The sequence below is a fragment of the Malaclemys terrapin genome, chromosome 23 (genome assembly GCF_027887155.1).
Source record: "Malaclemys terrapin pileata isolate rMalTer1 chromosome 23, rMalTer1.hap1, whole genome shotgun sequence".
Classification (NCBI taxonomy): domain Eukaryota; kingdom Metazoa; phylum Chordata; order Testudines; family Emydidae; genus Malaclemys; species Malaclemys terrapin.
The window spans coordinates 3,674,884-3,697,003 of NC_071527.1; the positions used below are offsets into that span (position 1 = coordinate 3,674,884).

The following is a 22,120-nucleotide window of genomic DNA, read 5'->3' on the forward strand; positions in this document are numbered from 1 at the left end:
CAGGGCAGCATTTCCTCAGCCTGGCCTTCAGGACCCAGCGGTTTGGGGTCGGGAGCGGGGACAAAGGGACGGAGGCGGGCGGGAGCCTGGGGCCAGGGCAGGGGCCGCGGGCCTGGTTCCAGGGACCCCTCCCCCGGCCTGCTGGCTCCCAGCCGGGCCCTGCCACCTTAAGCGATCCGGGCCGCTCCACCTTAAGGGCTGGCGCCGTGGCTAAGCCCAGCCCGGTGCTTGCGGCGGACGCCGGGGCCGGGGGCTGGCGCAGGAGCGGGACCCGGCGCGGCTCACACGGGCGAGGCGAAGCCGGACCAGCGGGAGCGTCTCCAGCAGCTGCGCCCCCAGCACCCGCCCCTCGCAGTAGCAGAGACCGAGCAGGGTCCCCAGTGCCAGACCAGCACCCCTGCGTCCCCCATCCCAGCGCCAGCCCTGCGCCCCGCGGCTCTGCGCCCCCCCAGTGCCAGACCAGCACCCCCCGGCCCTGCGTCCCCCCATCCAGTCCCCCACCCCCAGTGCCAGACCAGCACTCCCCATCCCAGTGCAGGCCCCGCGCCCCACGGCTCTGCGCCCCCCTAGTGCCAGCCCTGCGCCCCACGGCTCTGCGCCCCTCCATCCCAGCGCCCCCCCAGTGCCAGCCCAGCGCCCCCCGGCCCAGTCCAGCGCCCAGCATGGCCGAGCCCAGCACCGAATGCAGCATCAAGGTGCTCTGCCGATTCCGGCCCCTGAACCAGGCGGAGATCCTGCGGGGGGACAAATTCATCCCCCTCTTCCAAGGGGACGACAGCGTCATCCTCGGGGTAAGTGCCCCCTCCCCCGCCGGTGCGGGCCCCCCCTCCCAACTTCCCTCTCCCCGCTGCGGCATCGGCCCCGGGCTGCCCGGCTGGGGGGGAAGGGGGCCCCGTGCCCAGCGCACAAAGAGCTGGGGAGTTGTGTGTGGGGGGGTCCCCCCCAAGCTCCGTCAGCCCGAACTCTGCGGCTGCCAGGAAGGGGGGGCGAGGGGTGGCAGGTGGCGGGGGGAGGGTGTGTATTGCGGATCCTCCATCCCAGCGGAGGCAACTGGGTGTGGCCAGTAGGGATGGAGATTTGGCTACTGGTGCATGACCCATAGAAAATAGGAATCAATGGTTTCCATCCCTGCCCCCACCAGGATGGGGGCCCCCCCTTGCATCCAGCCCCTCCAGCTGCCTCATTCCCCCCCTTTCTGTCCGTCTGTCTGTCCCTAGCCCGCAAAGCGGCTGCCTCACCCCCCCCCTTGACCTTGCGAGGGTGAAAGGTGAAAGCCCCGCCCTGCTCTTGGACAGGTCTGCGGCCTGGCGGTGCCAGCTCGCCCCGGTGCCCCTGCGGGGCGGGCAGAGCCGGGGGGGGGGGCAAATGGTGCAGGTCGCGCCATGGGCTGCAGGTTGTTTACTTCAAGGTGTCCACGCCCCTGACGTGGCTCTGTCTGCAGCTGCCCGCCTGGCTGGGTGGTCGAGGAGCCTGGGATCCCGGGCCCCTCCATAGGCCAGGTGAGGGCAGAGCAGGGCCCCAGGGTGGGGTTGTCAAAATCAGCCCCTTGGTTTAGCCAAGAGTGAGGGTCGTGCTTAGCCCGGGCTCCCTCAGCAGGGTCTGGTATTGGGACGCGTGTTACAGACGCTCCAGCTGAGATGGCCCCCCCCCCATCGCACTGGGGCAGACCCTGACCAAGATCAGGGGCCCCTGTCTGACCGGGCGCTGCAGATGCCGAGTGAGGGACAGTCCCTGCCTCCCAGAGCTCCCTGGCTAAGTAGACAAGTGGTTGAAAGAGAAACTGAGTCACTGAGCAGGGGAGGGGAACCCAAGGGCAGGGGCAGAGCTGGGGTTAGAGCCCAGCTGTCCTGCATCCCAGTTGAGTGCTCTAGCCACTAGACCACGCTGCCTCCCATAGTCTGCGTCCCCTGGTCTGGCTCTTTCACACACACCCCCCTCTGCCGTCTGACCGGAGCTGGGGGGCGTCTGTGCCAAGCAAAGGCAGACACCTGCACTTTTCTCCTCCTGGCATAAAGGCCCTTTCCTGTCTGTCCACGCGCCCAGCAGCAATGCCAGCCGCGTGGCTCTGTCAGCCCCGCAGCACCTCCCCTCCATTGTGCCCAGCGCCCGGCTCCAGACGACGCCAGGACAGTCATTCCCCTCCCCCCATCTCCTGCTCGTCTGAGGCTGGGGAACGGCGGGGTGGGTGGGGGCGGTGGAGAACTCGCTGGAGCGCACGGAGTCCCCTTGGTGGGGGCCGCGCAGGCCACCGGGGAGGGGAAGCTCTCTCTGGGCAGGGATTAGGCCGCGGCTCCCGGATTAACGAGCTTGGCTGGTGACCGCCCTACAGCAGCTGGTCCCGAATCCCCCCTCCCCCTCCCCCGTTCATTTAGGGCCCCCGGAGGTTTGCATGGGGGCCTGAGGCGGGGGAGGGGGGTTGAGGCAAGGCAGGGAGGGGCGGAACGGTTCAGGGAGGCCGCCCGCGGGGCAGGAGGCTCTCGCATCCACAGGGACTAGGTTGTGGGGCAGGGGAGCAGAGGGATGAGGGGTTTGGGCCTGGGATTGGCAGAAGAGCCTAACAGGGTTGGGCACCCTGCTGCGTAGCCATTACACAGCCCCCGTCACCGGAGAGTCTGAGCCTGGCCGTCTGTGGGGGCTTTATCCTCGGCAGCTCACGCGCCGTCAAAGCAGCCCTCGCCGGAGACCCTACAATAACAAACCAGCTCTCACAAGAACAACCCCGCCATTTTGGGTGACCCTACAAAAACAACCCAGCCTGTGTGGGTAACCGTACCATAACAACCCAGCCCTCATAACCAAAAGCCAGTCCCTGCAGGTGAACCTACAACAACAAGCCAGTGCAGGTACACGGTGCAGGGGGCTAAGCGGATTCATTATTATTTATTGAGCCCTGGCTAGGTGCATGCTGGGAGTCAGTGCCAGGCTGGCAGCTCCCCCCACCCCCCCAATGTCCTGTCCTAGAGGATGTATACGGGACTAGCTGCTCCAGTGCTTTGGAGCGCCACGGGGCAGGCTGGTGCTGAAGGTTGCAGGTTCTAGTCCTGGTCCCCCAGGTGGGCTGGGGGGGGGTAGGGGAGGGGTCTGTGGCTTGCAGCCCAGGTGTGGGCAGTTTGCAGAGCCCTGGCACGGATGGGGGCGAGCTGGGAGCTGCCAGCACCGGCCTGGGTTGAACCTTTCTCTGGCTTGTTGTGGTTCCCGAGTTGCTGGTTTTGGAGAGCCCTGGGCAGAGGTGACAGGAGCGGGCGAGCTGGCTGTGGGCTGCGTCTCCCTGTGGGCCCCAGCTCTGGCATCGGGGCTGCAGGTGTACCAATGAGTGGCACAAATACTCTGCCCCCCTGGGTGGCACTGCTGGCGTAAGGGGTTTCTTAGCCAAGCAGGGGGGATGGGAGTGGGGGGCTCTGGGAGGCCTGAATGACTGGGGAGTGGGGGTCACGGGCTAGGCTGGGTGTTTGGAGAGGGCTCCTCGGTGGGGGCGGGTACGGCTCGGCTCTGTCTGTGCGGCATTCCAAGGTCACAAGTGGGATGAGTTTGCTGGGTCTTGGCCAACTTCCCCATTCAGGCACATTGCCGCTTCCCCTCTGGGCTTGGCTTTGTTGGCATCTCTGCCCTGGAGTGAGCCAGACTGCGGGAGAAAGGGGCATTGGCAGGGGAGCCCAGGGCTGGGCTAACCGGGGCCTGCGGGTCGGGAGTGAGGGGCACCGGCAGAGCTGGGGGGCAGCTGGCACGGCACCTACCCAGCTCTGTGCCTGGCTCCTGTATCAATAATGTCCCGTGTCTCTCTTGAACCGGGGGTGGGATCTGGCGCCTCCAAGAGGTCGGTCAGTCCCCTGGCTCTTCGGTCCCCAAACCCCCCTCCCAGGGGTCCCAGCCCTGGCCCCCACGCCGTGAGGGGAGCTGCCGTCCTGTCTTGGCAGAGCTGGGCCTGGGCGTCTCCAGCACCTGGACAGCTCCCGGCGCCGGCCTGGCCTCCTGCCTCCGCCTCCAGTGGGGGAGATGGACTGGAGCCTGTCTGAGGCCTGTGTGTCCCATGCGGACCGGACCGGGGTGGGCAGAGGCCTCAGCTCAGGAGGCCAAGACCTTCCCCCCATGCTGCCTCATCGCCCCCCTCCCCACTTGTGGGGGGGTCCCTCCTGCCTGGGAGGGGGGAGCTAATTCCTATTCAATGTTGCCAACCCTCCCCAGCCCTCTCCCAGCTGGCGCCCTGCCAGCCCCCCCTCCCCCGGTTTACAATGCTGCAGGGAGGGACTGTCTCAGCCCCGGGTAACGGGCTGGGGCTGGAAGGGTTGGCTGGGGGGCAGATGCTCTCTCCCCCGGGGGGTGTCGAGCCGCCATACCATGCCCCATTCCTGCTGCTGGGTCTGGAACTTCATTCCCCCCCCCAGCACCCAGGCGGCTTGGGGGCATGGGGGGGTCGCCCTGTTCTTCCGGGCCGGGTGGGCACAGGCTGGGGGCAGCGAGCCAGGAAACGCCTCCCTGCTGGGCCTGGCAGTGGGAGAAGCAGTTGCCGGGGGGGGGGGGAAGGGGGGTGCTCTGTCTCTGTGTGTTGGCACCAGGCTCATCCCCTCAGTGCCAGGGAGGGAGGGGGCACAGAGAGGGGTGGGGGGGACTCGGCCTGGGGGCCACGGGGTGAACCCTCTGGCAGAGGTGGGGGTCTCTGCCTGGGGACTGACCCACCCCATTTGCTTCCCCCGCAGGGCAAGCCCTACGTCTTCGACCGCGTCTTCCCCCCCAACACCACCCAGGAGCAGGTGTACCATGCGTGTGCCATGCAGATCGTCAAGGGTGAGCGGGGCAGGGGGAGGAGGGGGGCACCCCAACGTGGAGTTTAGCAGTGGGGGGAGGATGGGGGGGCAGATCCAGGCTGCAGGGGGCGGTGCAGGGTGGGGAGGGGCTGGGGGAGTGAGGATGGGGTGGGTGTGGGGGGAAGGGGAGGGGACTGGGGGAATAAGGGGTGAGGGAGAGTGGGCAGGGGAGGAGAGGAGGCGGTGCGGGGGGAGGGGGCTCTCGCTTACCCCCGTCTCTTGCAGATGTGCTGGCTGGGTACAACGGCACCATCTTCGCCTACGGGCAGACGTCGTCGGGGAAGACCCACACCATGGAGGTGAGACAGGTGGGGCTGGGGGGGCAGGGTGATGCCCCCCCTGGGGAGAGGGGCTGGTGCTGGGGGCAGTGGGGGGGGGAGTTAGCCCCTTGGTCTCCCCTAAAATCTGCTGGGAGTGAGGGAGGGGGCTGGAGCTAGGCCCCCTCCCCAGGGAGACTGGGCCCCATGACTGACCTCCCCCCCCCACCCCCAGGGGAAGCTGCACGACCCCCAGCTGATGGGCATCATCCCGCGCATCGCCCGCGACATCTTCAACCACATCTACGCCATGGACGAGAACCTGGAGTTCCACATCAAGGTGTGTGTGTGTGTGTGGGGGGGGTTTCTGGGGTGGGAACTGTGGGGGAAGGGGTTCAGGGGGGCTCTGGGGTAGGAGCTCTGGAGGAGGGGGTCCAGGGGATGCTCTGGGGTCAGAGCCATGGGGAACGGGGTTCGGGGGGGCTCTGGGGTGGGAGCTGTGTGGGAGGGGGTCCTGGGGGGGCTCTGGGGTCAGAGCAGGGGGGGGACTCTGGGATTGGTGCTGATGGGAGACTCTGGGGGGATTTGAAGAGGGCCTCAGATTGGGGTGGGGGCAGCACTGGGGATCTCTGAGGTGGAAGAGGATGGGGAGGTTTATAGGGGCCTGAGCGAGCTGCAGGGGGTGATCCTGGGGAGGGTCCCTATGGGCTCATACCCCCCCCCCCCCCAATCTGTGCTCACCTGGCTCCATCTCGCTCTTTCCCAGGTTTCTTACTTTGAAATTTACCTGGACAAAATCCGGGACCTGCTGGATGGTGAGTGATGCCCCCCAGGAGAGCAGGGGAGGGGGGCACAGATGGGGTCACCGGGGGGGAGGGTCAAGGGGCGGGGTGCAGAGGGGGCTGCTATTTCTGCTTCCTGAGTAGCTGAGCTGGGGGAGCAGGCCAGGGGGTGCTATTGGGGGCCCTGTGTGATCCCCAACCTCCTCTGCTCTCCACCTCCAGGGGCCCCTCCCCAATTCCCCAGCCCCCGCTGCCCCCCACCCCTGGGGCCCGATTCCCCAGCCCCCGCTGCCTCCCACTCCTGGGGCCCCTCCCCAATTCCCCAGCCCCCGCTGCCCCCCAGCCCCCGCTGCCCCCCACTCCTGGGGCCCCTCCCCAATTCCCCAGCCCCCGCTGCCCCCCACCCATGGGGCCCAATTCCCCAGCCCCCGCTGCCCCCCACCTATGGCCCCCCCCATTCCAGCTCAGCCTTTTCTTTCCCCAGTGACCAAGACCAACCTGTCAGTGCATGAGGACAAGAACCGGGTACCCTACGTCAAGGTGAGGGGGGGGGTCCCCTCGTGTGGGGAAGCAGGGGGGCGGCTTTGGGGGGGGGGAAGGGGACCTAGGGAGCACCCAGAGGGTTGGAAGAGAATCACCTGCTGCATAAGGGGAAGCGGGGGGCGGGGCTGTGGGGAGCAGAGCGGGGGACCCCTGTGGTGTGGGGGCTGTGGGATAGGGTGAGGAGCCCCCAGTGTGAGGTGGGGGCCTGAGGAGGGGCTGTGGGGGAGGGCCACCTTGGGGGAAGCTGTGGGGGTGGGGGGTGAGGAGCCCACAATGTGAAGGGATGGGGGACTGTGGGGGGGTGACAGCCCCTCCCCCCCCGTGTGAGGCTTTCGGGGAGGGCCGCCTTGAGGGAGGCTGTGGGGGTGGGGGGTAAGGACCCCCCCACCTGAGGTCATGATGGGAGTGGGTGGGGGGTAAGGACCCCCCCCCCCCAAGGCTGACACCCCCCCCTTCCCCCCGCAGGGCTGCACCGAGCGCTTTGTCTCCAGCCCGGAGGAGATCCTGGACGTGATCGACGAGGGCAAATCCAACCGCCACGTGGCTGTCACCAGTGAGCAGCTGGGCACCAGCCTGGGGGGGGGGCAGGTGCCCTGGGGCCGGGCCCTGGCCTGGGAGGTGTCCAGTCCCGGGGTCACCATCAGCCCTGGCCCTCAGGGCTGGGTGAGCGGCTGGGGGCTGGGGCCTGGCTGACTCACTGCCCGGGGGTCAGGGCAGGCTCTATGCCCGGGTGGGAGCTCTGGGCCTGGGGGGGCCGGTGCCAGCAGGCCTCCCACCCCTGCGTCTCCCCCCAGACATGAACGAGCACAGCTCCCGCAGCCACAGTATCTTCCTCATCAACATCAAGCAGGAGAACATGGAGACGGAGCAGAAGCTGAGCGGGAAACTCTACCTGGTGGACCTGGCGGGCAGCGAGAAGGTGCCAGGGCCGGGGGGCAAGGGAGGCAGAGTATGTGGGGGTGGGCAGGGCTGGGACCCCCCCCCCCCATGGGTCCTCCAGAGGCACCGCCCCACCCTGCTTCGGGATCTCTGCCCAAACGCCTGGGTCCCGGGGGAGAAGGCTCCTGGCTCACCCCTGCAGCTGAGACCCCTCTGGGAGGGCAACGCCCTGCATCAGGACAGGAGTCCCCCAGCCCCCCCATAACCGACACCCGCTCTGCCGGCAGGTCAGCAAGACGGGGGCCGAAGGGGCCGTGCTGGACGAGGCCAAGAACATCAACAAGTCGCTGTCGGCCCTGGGCAACGTCATCTCAGCCCTGGCCGAGGGGACGGTGAGAGCCCCCCCCCTCCCCCGCGGGCTCCTTGCAGGGGTAGGATCCCCCTGCCCCCCATGACAGCCCCCCCCCTTCTCACCTCCTCTAGGGAACCTGAGCCTGGCTACCCCTGTGCCCTGGGCACCCCTCTTCCCCCCCAGGGCACCTATCTCTCCCCCCCAGCCCTTCTGTGCCCCACGGCACCCCTCCCATAGCCCTCCTGTGCCGTGGGCATCCCTCCCCCCTAGGGCACCCCTCCCTCCCCCCAGCCACTCTGTGCCCCAGGGTGTCCCTCCCACCCCAGGACACCCCTCCCATAACCTCCCCTCTGTGCCCCTCCCACCTGCCCCGAGGTGCCCCCATGATGCTTCCGGGGTGACCCAAGGTGTTGGGGCGAATCACTCCCACCTGCTCACAGCCTGAGAGTGCCCTGGCTGTGCCTACCGGGGGAGACCCGCCCAGGCCCTGCCGGCCGCTGGTGGCTCACACGCTCGGCTGTGGACTCCGCGAGCCCCCCTTGCCCTCTGCACGCTGGCGAGTCCCCCGGCCACAGGGAGTGCCCGGGGTCAAAAACCTGTTACAGACCCTTCCCGCTTCGTCCCAGCACCCCCCTCCCCTCCCATAACTCCCCTCCTGCGCCCCTTGCAGAAGAGCTACGTGCCCTACCGGGACAGCAAGATGACGCGGATCCTGCAGGACTCGCTGGGCGGGAACTGCCGCACGACCATGTTCATCTGCTGCTCACCTTCCAGCTACAACGACGCCGAGACCAAGTCCACCCTCATGTTCGGCCAACGGTACCGGAACAATGCCCGCGGCGCTGCCCGCCTGCTACCCCGGGGGTCCCCCCTCCCTCTGCTGCCAGACGGTGCCCACCTGCTACCCCAGGGGTCTCCCCGCTCGCTGGGCCCGCAGGCCCCTCCCTGTGGGGCCGTCCGCTGCCCACCCGCTACCCCGGTGCAACTCCCCCACCCGCCTGTGTGTGCTGGGCTCTGGCGCTGCGAATCCCCCTGGGGATGGGCCGGGAGCAGCAGGCTGGATTCCCCCCACCCCCACCCCACCGCAGCCGGTCACAGTCGCCCCAACCCGGAAGGGAGCCTGGAGTGGCCCTAACTCCTCTCAGGAGCTGCCGGGGCAGGTGCCAGGAGAGGCTGAGAGCTGGACTGGGATCGCTTGGTTCCCCATGTCGGGGTGTCCTGGATCCAGGGGGTGGGCAGAGCCGGGGGGGGGGAACCAGAGGGGGGCGCTAGGAGGAGTTCAGGGGAAACCCCAGCTGGAGAGATCATTGCGGCTTGGGGATCAACTCCCCGGGGGGCTCTGGCCCCGGGAAGCAGCGCTGGAGAGTGGGGGGCACGGCTGGGGGGCGGGGCTGGTTCGTGGGCCCCATGTGAAAGGGCCCCCCCCCCGCCTCCCCTCCAGGGCCAAGACCATCAAGAACACAGCGTCGGTGAACCTGGAGCTGACGGCCGAGCAGTGGAAGAAGAAGTATGAGAAGGAGAAGGAGAAGAACAAGACGCTGAAGGAGACGATCGGGAAGCTGGAGGCTGAGCTGAGCCGCTGGAGGAATGGTGAGGCTGGGCCGGGGGACCCAGGCATCCGGGTGGGGAGGGGGAGCTCACCCAGCCGCTGGAGGAACCGTGAGGCTGGGCTGGGGGACCCAGGCATCCGGGTGGGGAGGGGGAGCTCACCCAGCCGCTGGAGGAACGGTGAGGCCGGGCTGTGGGACCCAGGCATCCGGGTGGGGAGGGGGAGCTCACCCAGCCGCTGGAGGAACGGTGAGGCCGGGCTGTGGAACCCAGGCATCCGGGTGGGGACGGGGGAGCTCACCCAGCTGCTGGAGGAACCGTGAGGCCTGGTCGGGGGACCCAGGTGTCCGGGTGGGCGGGGGAGCTCACCATGTCCTGTGGGGAGAGAGCTTTGCTCTCCGGGGCTGAGTTTCTGGCCATCCCTGGGGGCCGGTGGTGGGGGTCCCTGTTTCAGCTTCAGGGGGTTACCCTGCCCTCCCTCCCCCCCGCAGGGGAGAACGTGCCGGAGACGGAGCAGCTGAGCGAGGAGGAGACGCCGGCGCCCGACACCTGTGACGAGACGCCCGTCAACGACAACGCCTCGTCCATCGTCATCCGCATCTCCGAGGAGGAGCGGCACAAGTACGAGGAGGAGATCCGCAAACTGTACAAGCAGCTGGATGACAAGGTCAGCTGGGATGCTGCCCCCCCCCAGTGCCCACTGCCCCCCCCCCCCATGGCCCCCCATTACTGTGGCCAGCCCCCTCCATTCCTGCAGCCCCAGGAGATGCCAGGGCGCACACACTGCAGGCTTACCAAGACACACACCCCCTCCCGAACCTGCCAGCCAGTACAGGCCAGAGAGCCCCCCCGCCTGACACCTCATGTTCCCAGGGGTGCCGCGCAGCAGCTCGGGGGGTACCCGTGGGGCGGGTGGCTCTGACCCTCCCCCCGTCTCCTTTCCCCCCCGCCCCCAGGACGACGAGATCAACCAGCAGAGCCAGCTGATGGAGAAGCTCTCGCAGCAGATGCTGGAGCAGGAGGAGGTGAGAGGCCGGGCAGAGGGAGGGAAGGGGTTGGACCCCAGGGGAGCCCCCTCTTCTCCTGGGGGGGGGCGCTTGCCTGGGGCTCCCTGCCTGACCGGCTGTGTCCCCCCCCGCCAGCTGCTGGTGTCGACGCGCGGGGACAACGAGAAGGTGCAGCGGGAGCTGGGCCGGCTGCAGGCAGAGAACGACTCGGCCAAGGAGGAGGTGCGCGAGGTGCTGCAGGCGCTGGAGGAGCTGGCCCTCAACTACGACCAGAAGGCGCAGGAGGCGGAGGAGAAGGGGCAGGAGAACCAGCTGCTGGTGGACGAGCTGTCCCAGAAAGTGGTGAGCGGGGCGGCGCCGGGTGGGGGGGGGGGGTGATCCGGGGCTGAGCCGGGCTGGGCTCTGAGCTGCTCTTCTCCCCCCTCGCCCCCCCCCCAGAGCACCCTGCTGGCCCTGGAGACGGAGCTGCAACGTCTGCAGGAGTTCGGCACCCGCCAGCGCAAGCGCGTGGCCGAGGTGCTCAACGGGCTCATGAAGGACCTGAGCGAATTCAGCGTCATTGTGGGCAACGGGGAGATCAAGCTGGTGAGAGGGGGAGGGGTGGGGTGGGAGGAAGGGAGGCAGAGGGTGGCTCTCAGCGGGGTGGGGGATGAACTGGGTGGGGGAAGGATGGGTGGAGTGGGGGGAAGGGAGGCAAATGGAGGAGGGGGCAGAGGGTGGCTCTCAGCAGGGTGGAGTGGGGGGAAGGGAGGGGCATGGGCGGATGGGGGAGGGGCAGAGGGCAGCTCTCAGCGGGGTGGGGGATGAACTGGGTGGGGGAAGGGGGGGTGGAGTGGGGGGAAGGGAGGGGCATGGGCGGATGGGGGAGGGGCAGAGGGTGGCTCTCAGTGGGGTGGAGTGGGGGGAAGGGAGGGGCATGGGCGGATGGGGGAGGGGCAGAGGGCAGCTCTCAGCGGGGTGGGGGATGAACTGGGTGGGGGAAGGGGGGTGGAGTGGGGGGAAGGGAGGGGCATGGGTGGATGGGGAAGGGGCAGAGGGCAGCTCTCAGCGGGGTGGGGGATGAACTGGGTGGGGGAAGGGGGGTGGAGTGGGGGGAAGGGAGGGGCATGGGTGGATGGGGAAGGGGCAGAGGGCAGCTCTCAGCGGGGTGGGAGGAACAGAGGCGGATGCGGGAGGGAGCGGCTCTCAGCGGGGTGGGGATGGGGGCAGGGGCGGCGCTCAGCTCCCTGCCCCCCCAGCCGGTGGAGATCAGCGGGGCCATCGAGGAAGAGTTCACGGTCGCCCGGCTCTACATCAGCAAGATCAAGGCGGAGGTGAAGGGGGTGGTGAAGCGTTGCCGCCAGCTGGAGGCGCTGCAGGTCGAGTGCCAGCGGAAGATGGCCGTGACGGGCCGGGAGTTGGCCGCCTGCCAGCTGCTCATCTCCCAGGTGAGGGGCGGGAGCCGCGGGATGGCAGAATGGGGGTGGTGCCTTGCTGGGGGTCGTGGGTAGGGGCTGTGGGCTGGCTCCTGGGCTGGGGCCAGGTGTGATGGGGCTGGGGCCGTGGACGTGTGTGATGGGGCCTTGGGGTTGGGTGGGATGGGGCTGAGGGTGGGTGTGATGGGGCCGGGGCCGTGGGGTTGGGGCTAGATAGGATGGGGATGGGGCTGAGGGCGAGTGAGATGGGGCCGTGGGGTTGGGGCTAGATGGGATGGGGATGGGGCTGAGAGTGGGTGTGATGGGGCTGGGGCCGTGGGGCTGCCCATAAACCCCCCCCCATTCCCCCCGCAGCACGAGGCCAAGATCCGGTCCCTGAGCGAGTACATGCACAGCGTCGAGCTGAAGAAGCGGCACCTGGAGGAGTCGTACGACACGCTGAGCGAGGAGCTGGCCAAGCTGCAGGCCCAAGGTGCGTGTGGGGGCCTGCCCCTACTGGGCAGGGGGCTGTGGGGCAGGGGGTTGGGGTCCCCCTAACCCTCTGCTCCTGGCCCTGCAGAGACTGTGCACGAGGCGGCCCGGAAGGACCAGGAGCAGGACCCGATCCAGGATGCCGACGAGGTCAAGGTGTGTGGGGGTGGGCAGAGCCGGAGCTCTGGGGGGAGGGGAGGGGTGGCTCTGGGCCCTCTGCTGGGGGGATGGCAGGGGGCTCTGTGCCGGGGAAGGGGCTCTCTTCCTCCCGCCTGTTCCCCACTCACCAGAGGAGCAGAATATCGGGGGTGGGGGGCAGGGCTGTGAGGAATCTGGGGCCCCAGGATGAGGGGGGAATGGGGAGCCCAGTGGGGGGAAATCTAGGGCCCGTTCAGCAGGGTGGGGATGGGGGGCCCGGCGCGGGGGATATGGGGCCCCAAGGGCAGGGTGGGGGGCCTGGTGGAGGGGGATGTGAGGAGCCTGGTGGAGTGGTCTGGGGCCCCTGGAGCAGGTGGGGAGCCCGGTGGGTTGGTCTGGGGTCCCCGGGGGTGGGTTGGGGGCTCGCGGGGCCCCTGGCTGGGTCCGTCTCTAACCGTGGCCCTTGTGGTGCAGAGGGCCCTGGAGCTGCAGCTGGAGGGGCACCGGGAAGCCCACCACAAGCAGCTGGCCCGGCTGCGGGACGAGATCAACGAGAAGCAGAAGGTCATCGACGAGCTGAAGGAGTGAGTGACCCCCCGCGCTCCAGACACCCGGACAGGGCCGGGGCTCGGGACCAAGGGGGGCCGGCTGGTGCCCTGGGGCCCCCGGCACTGACTGCGTCTGTCTCTGTCTCGCCGCAGCCTCAACCAGAAGCTGCAGCTCGAGCTGGAGCAGCTCCGGGCCGACTACGAGAAACTCAAGAACGAGGAGCAGGAGAAAACCATCAAACTGCAGGAGCTGACGTGAGCCCCCCCGCCCTCCCCCCAGTCCCGGAGCTGAGACACCCCCCCCGACCAGGGCTGAGATTCCAGCCCACGTGCAGCCAATTCAGCCCCCCCAGTCCCAGGACCGGCTCCAACCCCTGGGGTCGCCCCCTCCCCCCAGGGGGGAATGTGGGGCCTGACCCCCATCTCCTCTGCCCCCCCCCAGATTTCTGTACGAGCGCCACGAGCAGTCGAAGCAGGATCTCAAGGGGCTGGAAGAGACTGTCGTAAGTATGGGGGAGCCCCCCGGAGTGGGGGTGGGGGCGGGGTGGGGGGAACCTGTCCTGACCTCCGCTCTCTCTGTCTGTTTCTGCCCCAGGCCCGGGAACTCCAGACCCTCCACAACCTGCGCAAGCTTTTTGTTCAAGACGTCACGACTCGAGTCAAGAAAGTGAGTGGAGTCCAGCCTGGCTGAGCCCTGACCCCGGCCCCGTGCCCCTGGGCCTGCACCCCGAGCCGGTGCCAGCCCCCCGGCCCCAGTCCTGCCCTGCCTCTGTCCCCCAAGGACCCCCATCCGCACTACAGCCCTGCCCCAACCTTCCTGGGCTTCCCCAGCCCTGTGCCCCGCTGAGCCGGTGCCAGCCCTCCCCCCTGCCAGCTTCACCATGTGTCCATGCTTCACCCCCCTCCCTGTGCCCCCCAGAGCGCAGAGATGGAACCCGAGGACAGTGGGGGGGCCCATTCTCAGAAGCAGAAGATTTCCTTTCTTGAGAACAACCTGGAGCAGCTTACAAAGGTTCACAAACAGGTAGGTGGGGGCCGAGCGCCTGGGGTGGGGGGCAGGTGGAACAGGAGTGGGGGGGCTGGAACGAACCCAGCGTGGAGGGGTGGGGGGGGCTCAGCCGGAACTGGTTGGGGTGGGGGGCACTTGCTGTGAGCAGGTGCCAGGGGGCACCGAGTGGGCTGGGGACATGCCCCCCGCCCTGGGGGTACACTATGCTGCTGCCTGGCACTGGGCGGGCCCATTGGGGGGGCTGGAGGGAGGTCACAGGACCCCACCCCCCATTGGCATCGTCTGTTTTTATTTTCTGATCCATGTGTGTTGTGCACTGCTCACGAACCTCCATGCCCATCCTGAGCCTGGAGCCCCCCTCCCCTGCTGTCCAGTTTGGGCTGACGCCCCCCCGTCCATGCCACCCCCCCAACAATGCTGCCAGTACCCTGACCTCACCAGCCCCTGGCTGGGTCTGACCCCAGCTAGTGCCATCTGCAGCCATCTCCTCTGGGGCACCCCCCACCCTGGGGCCTTAGAGCGACCATCACCACAGCGCCTGGGCTGAGAACGCCAGACTCATCACCACCTGTCGTGCATTGGGCACCGGGCGCTGAGTCTGCTCCTCCCGCCTCCCCTGCTCCGGGTTGGAGGGGCTGCTCCCGGAGGGGGCACCCTGCGGGGGAGATCAGGCAATGCTCCCCTATGAGTGGCCCCTCCCCAGTGGTGGGGAGGCAGGGGGGCTGTCTGGGCCGGCTGGCACTGGGGTGCACGGGGACGGATCCTGGGGAGTGCATGCCCAGCTCCCAGAGCGGGGAGTGCGAATGTGGGCTTTGGCCGTGCCTTCCCCCCTCCTTCCCCCAGCTCTGCCTTGACCCCCATCCCCGTCAGTCCCCACCTAGGCCTCTCCCTCCCCCACACCCCATCTGGCCCTGCCTAGCCCCCTCCTTTGCCCCCCCCCAACTTGTGCCCGTCTCCATCCATTCTCGATGTCTCTCCAGCTCCCCCTTCCGTGGTGCCTTGGCGCCCTGTCCCCCCGCATCCCTGCGCTGGGGGGGCGGGGGGGGGCGTATCTCCCCGTCATGGCAGAGAGGGTGTCAGGCTGCTGCCGCCTTCCTGGTCCCCTGTGCCCCCGGCGGGCTGAGTCCCTGGGGGGGTAGCACAGCGCCATGCGGGAGGGGGTGCAGCCACGTGCCCAGGCTGGGAATAACCTGGCTGCTTCCCCTGCCCCGAGCTCTGGCCCTGCCCATGGAGCCCTCCCCAGTCTCCTGCCCGTTGCTGCTGGGCGCCCGGGCCGATGCCCTGGGGCCCGTGGGAGGCAGATGGGGTGCGGGGCTGCCCCCAGGTGCCGCGCTGTGTTGAGTCACTGCTCTGTGTCCCCTTTCACTGCCTTTCCCTAGCTGGATCTCTGGGTCTCCAAGGTACCGTACCCCCACCCCCCCAGCCTGCTCCCTCACTGGGCAGGCAGGGCTGGGCCGGGCAGGAAATGTTTGCAGAGCTCACTCGAGGGTTCAGACATGGCACCTTCCTCCCTCCCGAAAACCTCCCTTCCCCCAGCCGCAGTCGGGACAGTCTCTCCGTGCCAGGGACAGTGCCCGTCAAGAGCCTGGGCACTTTCCGTCCCCTGGCCGCATCCCTAAGTGCCCCTTTCTCCCTCTTCCCTGGGAGGCAGGGGGCTTGGGCAGCACCCGGGATGGGCGCTGCAGGATAGGGAGGGTCTGTGCCCACCTCCCCATGGGCACCCCCCAGGCAGGCTGGGCTGGGCCCTCAGAATGGAGAGAGGTAAACAGTGGTGTCCGCCAGGGGTCTGTTCTGGGCCCAGTCCTGTTTAACATATTCATAAGTGATCTGGAAAAAGGGGTAAACAGTGAGGTGGGAACATTTGCAGTTGATCCAAAACTACTCACGCTAGTTAAGTCCCAGGCAGACTGCGAAGAGCTACAAAGGGATCTCACAAAACGGGGTGACTGGGCGACAAAATGGAGGATGAAATTCAGTGCTGATAAATGCAAAGTAATCCCAACTATGCATATACAACGATGCGATCTAAATTAGCGGTTACCACTCAAGAAAGTGATCTGGGAGTCACTGTGCATAGTTCTCTGAAAACATCCACTCAATGTGCAGCGGCATCAAAAAAGTGAACAGAATGCTGGGAATCATTAGGAAAGGGATAGATAGTAAGACAGAAAATATCCTTTTGCCTCTATATAAATCCATGGTACGCCCACGTCTTGAATACTGCGTGCAGATGTGGTCGCCCCATCTCAAAACACATCTATTGGAATTGGAAAAGGTTCAGAAAAGGGCAACAAAAATGGCTAGGGGTATGGAACAGCTGCCGTATGAGGAGAGATTAATAAGACTGGGACTTTTCAGCTTGGAAAAGAGACGGGTAAGGGGAGATATGACAGGTCTATAAAATCATGACTGCTGTGGAGAAAGTAAATAAGGAAGTGTTATTTACTCCTGCCCATAAACACAAGAATTAGGGGTCATCAAATGAAATTAATAGGCAGCAGGTTTAAAACAAAGTAAAATAAGTATATCTTCACACAACACACAGCCAACCTGTGGAACTCCTCGCCAGAGGATGTTATGAAGGCCAAGACTATAACAGGGATCAAAGAAGAACTAGATAAGATCATGGAGGATAGGTCCATCCATGGCTATTAACCAGGATGATCAGGGGTGGTGTCCCTAGCCTCTGTTTGCCAGCAGCTGGGAATGGGTGCCAGGGGATGGATCACTTGATGATTCCCTGTTCCGTTCGTTTCCTCTGGGGCACCTGGCATTGGCCGCTGTCGGCAGACAGGACACTGGGCTAGATGGAACTTTGGTCTGACCCCGTCTGGCCGTTCTTCTGTTCTCTGCTGCGTGATCTCAAACATTTTCTTGCCCGCCCCTGGCCCGTGGCAGCTGTGCCAGACAGCGACCGTCCCCCTCCATCCTGCCGCAGCTTGCCTCCCGCTTCCACGCTCCCCTCTGCCACGCGCTCGGCTTCTGCTCTCCCGCCACCGCTGCTGCCTGCATGCCACACGCCTGGCGGCACGGCCTGCTGGGGGCTTGTGCCTGGCAGAGCTGGGGGGGGGGGGCGGTCGGCCTGGAGGCAGTAGGTACCTGCCCCCCTAGCTGCCCTGCGGCTCTCCAGCTTTTCAGCCAACGTGTGCCCTGCGCCATGCAGCCTCGAGCCTGGCTCCACATGGGGGTGGGGGCAAGGAAAGGGGCATGAATTTGGCCAAGTCTCCATGGACACAGGAGAGAGAGCGCCAATGGGGAGGTGCCCCGTGCCCCTAGACAGGGGGCATGACCACCTGCCCTTTCCCATGCTGGCCTCCCTTGCCGAAGGCGTCCCGACCTCAACACGCTAGCAGGGCCGAGAGAAGGAGGGCAGGTTGCTGGAGCTCCCGGCCCTCTACAAGGCCCCCTCCCTAGGGCCACCGGTCATGGTTCCCACCACTGCCCTGTCAGCTGCCCTCTGCGTGGGAATCCCCGTTCCCCATCACTCCCCGGTGCAAGTGATGTAGCACGGGATGAATTGATCTGTGGAACTGCCTGCCACAGGGGGGTGCTGAGACTGAGAGCTTAGGGGGCTTCAGACCTGGGAGCAGGGGCTGCATGAGCACATCCCAGAGATGGAGCGAGAGGGGCTGCAAACCCCCCAGCCCCAAACCGATGGGGTAGGGGTCTCCCCTCAGGACAGGTGACCCCTTAGCCCACTGCTGGGGGGGGGGGTGCTAGCTCCTTTCCCTGAAGCAGGCCACTGGCCCGGGGGTGGGGGTGGGGCAGGAGACGAGGTGAGGTGTGCCGCGGCTCCCTGCATAGGGCGGGGTGGGAGCCGGCTGCTTCCCGGGGGGGGGGTGGTAGGGCTCAGGGGGGTCTCGTCTCACCTCCGCCGACACCCCCTTGTCTCTCCGGCGCCCCCAGCTGGTTCGTGACAATGCAGATCTGCGCTGTGAGCTTCCAAAGCTGGAGAAGCGGCTTCGGGCTACGGCTGAGAGAGTTAAGGCCCTGGAGGGTGCACTGAGGGAGGCCAAGGAGGGGGCCATGAAGGACAAGCGGCGCTACCAGCAGGAGGTGGACCGCATCAAGGAGGCCGTGCGCTACAAGAACTCCAGCAAGCGCGCCCACTCGGCGCAGATCGGTGAGCGCCCGCCCGGGGGCAGTGGGGTCTCTTTCCCACAGGAGTGGGCGCTGCCAGCGTCAGGCCTGCAGACCTCCCCCCACGCACATGGGGGGCAGGGCTTGGCAACTCCTAGGGCATTACCCTTCTCCATAGGGCGTGGTCCTGTGGGTAGGGGAGGGCATGAGGGGTGGACGCTGCCGGACCCTCAAGCCAGCATGGCCTGAGCCGAGGGCGTAAACCCACCCCCCCATTCTCTGGGGGCCATGTGCTCCCCCAGCCGGCCCGCCTCACTGCCACGTCTGCACTGGGGGGTTCCCAGGGGCCGTGATTCTATGGTGGTTTCTCCCTTTCAGCCAAGCCGGTGCGGCCGGGGCACTACCCGGCCTCGCCCACCAACCCCTACGGCACCCGCAACTCCGACTGCGTCAGCTACACCAACAGCCTCTTCCAGAACTACCAGGCAGCCTACGGGCAGGGCTCCGCCCCAGACGCCTAGTGAGTGCCGGGGATGGGGGGGAACGGGGAACCCCCGATGGGGGGCTGCCACACGTGCCCCCTCCCCCTGCAGTGGGGGTGGGCACTACCAGCTCTTGGGGCAGGGATCCCCCATTCATCACCCCTGGCATGTGGGGCCCGGGGCTGCCGGTCCTGAGCCGTGGCCCCCCGCGAGCGGCTGTCCGTGCTGCGGTTCTGACGGCTCCGTCTGTCTGGGTCTCCCCTTGCTCAGTTTTGCCAACTCCTCGTCCAGCAGCGGCACAGGCTCCTCCAGCGGCCCCCTGGCCCCCTACCAGAAGCTGAGCGTGGATAACGGTGAGAGGGGCCCAGCCTGGGTGGGGAGGCACTGGGGGGGGGGGGGGGGAGAAGGGCAATCCTGACGGGGGGGGCGGGGGGGCAGGAGTTTGGAGCCTTTGGATGCGTCGGCTTCAGCTGGGCCAAGCGGCTGGGTGGAGGCTGCTGGGGAGCGGGTGGCTGAGGCTGGGGAGGGCTGGGGCCGGAGGTGGCCATCTGCTGGGGTGGCCGGGGCCCTGCTGGGGACCAGAACTTGCAGCCCATCAGAGATCCCCTGATAGCCAGGGCCTGTCCTGGGAGAGCACCCCAGGGCTCCTACCCTCCGGGGACCCCTCTATGCTGCCAGGATGATGGGGGGCTGGGTCTCCCCCTGACACTGCACTTTCCTTTCCATGTCTGCCGGGCTGCAGGGAACGCCACAGACATCAACGATAACAGGTGAGGCCGGGAGCCCCCGCGGGGGGGCTGGGATGTGGCACAGGGAGTGGCCAGCAACCCACAGGGCAGGGTTGGAACCGGGCATCTGCCAGCCAAGGGGCATCACAGGGAGGGCGTCGTCCACGCCCCAGACAGCCCTGGGTTCAGGCTGTCTGCCCCGGGGTTGGAGCAGCCACGCCCTGGCCTGGGGAGGGGGTTGGCACTGGGGGGAGGGCGGGAAGGGGCCTCCCGGGGCACAGCTGAGGGCAGAGCTAAGCCCTCTCTCTGCCCGCAGAAGTGAGCTGCCCTGCAGCTGCCAGGCTGACGAACAAGCTAAGCTGTTCCCCCTCCACCAGGAGACAGCAGCCAGCTAATAGCGCAGCTGGTGAGTGCCCTGCCCTGCCGGGTACCGCCCTGCCCCGTGGGCCCCTGCCCCTGCATCCTCTGCCCTGCCCTGCCCTGCTGGGTACCGCCCTGCCCCACGGACCCCTGCCCCCCTCCCGCCTGGTACCACCCTGCCCCATGGGCCTCTGCCCCTGCACCCCCCGCCCGGCTGGGTACCACCCCACGGGCCTCTGCCCCTACCCCCGTTAGGTACTCTCTGCTGTCTGCATCCTCCCAGGGGACAGCCCGGCTCCAGGCACCAGCTTGTCAAGCAGGTGCTTGGGGCGGCACATCCAGCACTTCGGCGGATGGTCCCTCACTCCGGCTCGGAGCGAAGGACCTTCCGCTGAATTGCCGCTGCAGATCGTGATCGCGGCTTTTTTTTTTTTTTTTTTTTTTTTTTGGCTGCTTGGGGCGGCCAAAACCCTGGAGCCGGCCCTGCCACGGGAACCCCCCCCTCCATTGCACCTGGCCCCCGCCCCCTGCCATAGCACTGTCGCTGCCCCCCTGAAGCCTTTCAGTATCGCGTGCAACACCTTCCCACAGCCCCCCAGTGTCACACTGGCACTGCCCCGCCAGCCCCCCGATGTTGTGCCTGCACCCCCAGGTGCCTTCCCCTCCTGTCTCCCGCACTAACCCTCCCCCATTGTGTGTTGCCCTGGGGCTCCTACCATGAAAACTGCTGGGGGGTTGCCCCTCTTCCTCGTACCCCCAGGTCAAGCCGGCCTTCCCCAGCACCCTGTTAGCTGGCGGGGCGGGACCCCTGCCTGGCACAGCACTGGCGGGTGAGCCGGGCTCGGCCCGGGGCAGATCCCTGCTGTCCGGGGCGGCCTGAGATCTCACCCCATCCCCTCTTCTCTTGTAGTTTCTAACCGGGCTGGAGGCCTCTGTTCAGCATGCTGCTCTCTGACTTCCCGGGGCCTCTCTACTAACCCCCGTCTGTCCGTCCGCGCGTCTGCCTGTCCTGCTCTCTCGTCTCCTGTGTCGTCCCCCAGCTGCTGCGCTCGCTGTCTCGCGCTCTCTCTGTCCTTGCAAGCTCCTTGAGGTCACAGCTTGCCCGTCGGGTCCGGGCCCGGCCTGCCTGGGGCTGGCGCTCCGGCCTGGCCCGACCCACCTTGATTTTAAAATGCCTTAAGCAGCCGTCACGAGGAATGTCCGGCATCGAACCCAGGCCAACCCCCTCTGCACCCCGCGGAGAGGGGGGTATTAGCCATTTCACCCCACACCCCCTCATCCGCCTCCCAGCCCTGGGCTCCCAGAGCCCGTGGCATCCCCCAGGCGCTGCCCTTCCCCCTGCTAGATCGGGACCTGCTGAGGCAGAGGTGTCCCCGGCCGGGGGCGCCCAACGTGTAACCAGCAGCAGGGCCGCCTTGCCAGGCCCTGGGAGCCTGCTTCTCATCTCAAGGGGGGAGCGGCCCCCTGGTTCCCAGCCTGCCGTCCCACTGGGGTGGAAGGGGCCCTGCAGCACAGGCAGGTCAGTGCCTCGGGCTCTTCCCTCTGTCCCCCCCAAGCTCCTCCAGCTGCCAGCACTGCCCCAGCCCTGCCTGGCATCTGGACTTGGGGCTGCAGCGGCTGCCGAGTGGCCGTCTGTCCCTTCCACCCATAGCCATGCTGGGGAGACAGCTGCTCGCCCCTGGCTGAGTGCCCGGCCTCGCCCAGCGTCAGACTAACCCCTGGAGAGCCCGTGACCCCAGCACAACCACTGGGCGGTCGGCTCAGCAGAGATGCTGGGGAGCTCCAGCTCTCGTGCCCAGAGGGGGGTTGCTCCTGGGCAGGGCAGAGGTACCTGTGCTGGCGCTCGGGGCTGCACTCTGCATCCTGCCCCCAGGATGAGTCCCACCCCCATGGCGCTGTGTGAGCTGGGCCCCTTCCTGCTCTGGGAACCTGCCTACTCCTTAGCCTCACTCCCCAGGCTACTGATCCCGGGGGATAGGCGCCCTGATCGTCTCCTCTGGGTGCCTTCCAGCTCAAGGTGGGCTCCCCTCAGAGCTAGCAGGTAGGGGGGTTTTGGGGGCAGAGGCACTGTGCTAGAAAATGGGGGGACACTGCCACGGTTGTGAAATCTGCCTGGGGGCTTTGCCCCTCCCCCCCAATGCCCTTTAAACAGCTTAGCCTATGGGGGCCGGGCGTCCTGCACGGCGCTGTTCTGGACAAACCGAAGCTGCTAAACCCACCTCGGTGTCTTTTTTTTCCTGGGCCGGCGGGCGGCCGCCTCTAGCTTGCGTGTGTGTGTGTCCCCTCTTCTCCCCTCGCCACAGCCACTACGCCCAGAGCAGAGCGGGCCGGGGGGACCCTCGGCCCAACGTCGGGGTCACTCTGCCCCGCTCCTGCAAGGTGGGAACACGCAGGCCCCGCCCACTCCCCCTCTGCTCACATCACACCAAAATGTTGCATGTTGGAGTAAAAAGTGTTTATTTAAGAAAATCAATAAAGAGATGAGAATGAGCGAGCGCCCTGGTGTCTGGGGAGCGGGGGGAGCAGCGGGCACGGGACAGGAGCAAGAAACTCTTGTGGGTAGGCAACGTCCTTCGGTCTCATGTTTGTGCAGCACCTTGCACAGCGGCATGGTCCACAACGGGGGCTCCTACATGGGAGGGGGATGGGAATAACCTTTGCTAGCCCATGGGCCTGTTCTCCTGCCTTGACCTGGGAGGTGGGAGCTAGCAGGGCAGAG

The 22,120-nt window shown here is 67.0% G+C and overlaps 1 protein-coding gene across 2 annotated transcripts; it reads left to right on the forward strand.

Moving 5' to 3' along the window:
* Positions 1-504: 504 nt before the first annotated feature.
* On the forward strand, positions 505-21,891 carry KIF5A (kinesin family member 5A). 2 transcript variants are annotated; one of them, XM_054013244.1, is made up of 30 exons: positions 505-791; positions 4,695-4,782; positions 5,028-5,101; positions 5,295-5,399; positions 5,826-5,874; positions 6,326-6,381; positions 6,850-6,937; positions 7,179-7,303; positions 7,551-7,655; positions 8,286-8,434; positions 9,057-9,205; positions 9,655-9,830; positions 10,120-10,188; positions 10,306-10,512; positions 10,609-10,755; positions 11,409-11,597; positions 11,940-12,057; positions 12,145-12,212; positions 12,669-12,778; positions 12,896-12,997; positions 13,185-13,245; positions 13,338-13,409; positions 13,662-13,766; positions 15,131-15,151; positions 17,658-17,874; positions 18,210-18,351; positions 18,584-18,666; positions 19,056-19,083; positions 19,358-19,447; positions 20,312-21,891. In XM_054013244.1, the coding sequence occupies exons 1-29, from the start codon at positions 663-665 to the stop codon at positions 19,434-19,436; spliced, it is 3,111 nt and encodes a 1,036-aa protein (XP_053869219.1). In that variant the 5' UTR covers positions 505-662; the 3' UTR covers positions 19,437-19,447; positions 20,312-21,891. The 2 variants fall into 2 exon arrangements, with proteins under 2 accessions (XP_053869219.1, XP_053869220.1); XM_054013245.1 differs by lacking the exon at positions 15,131-15,151.
* Positions 21,892-22,120: the final 229 nt, after the last annotated feature.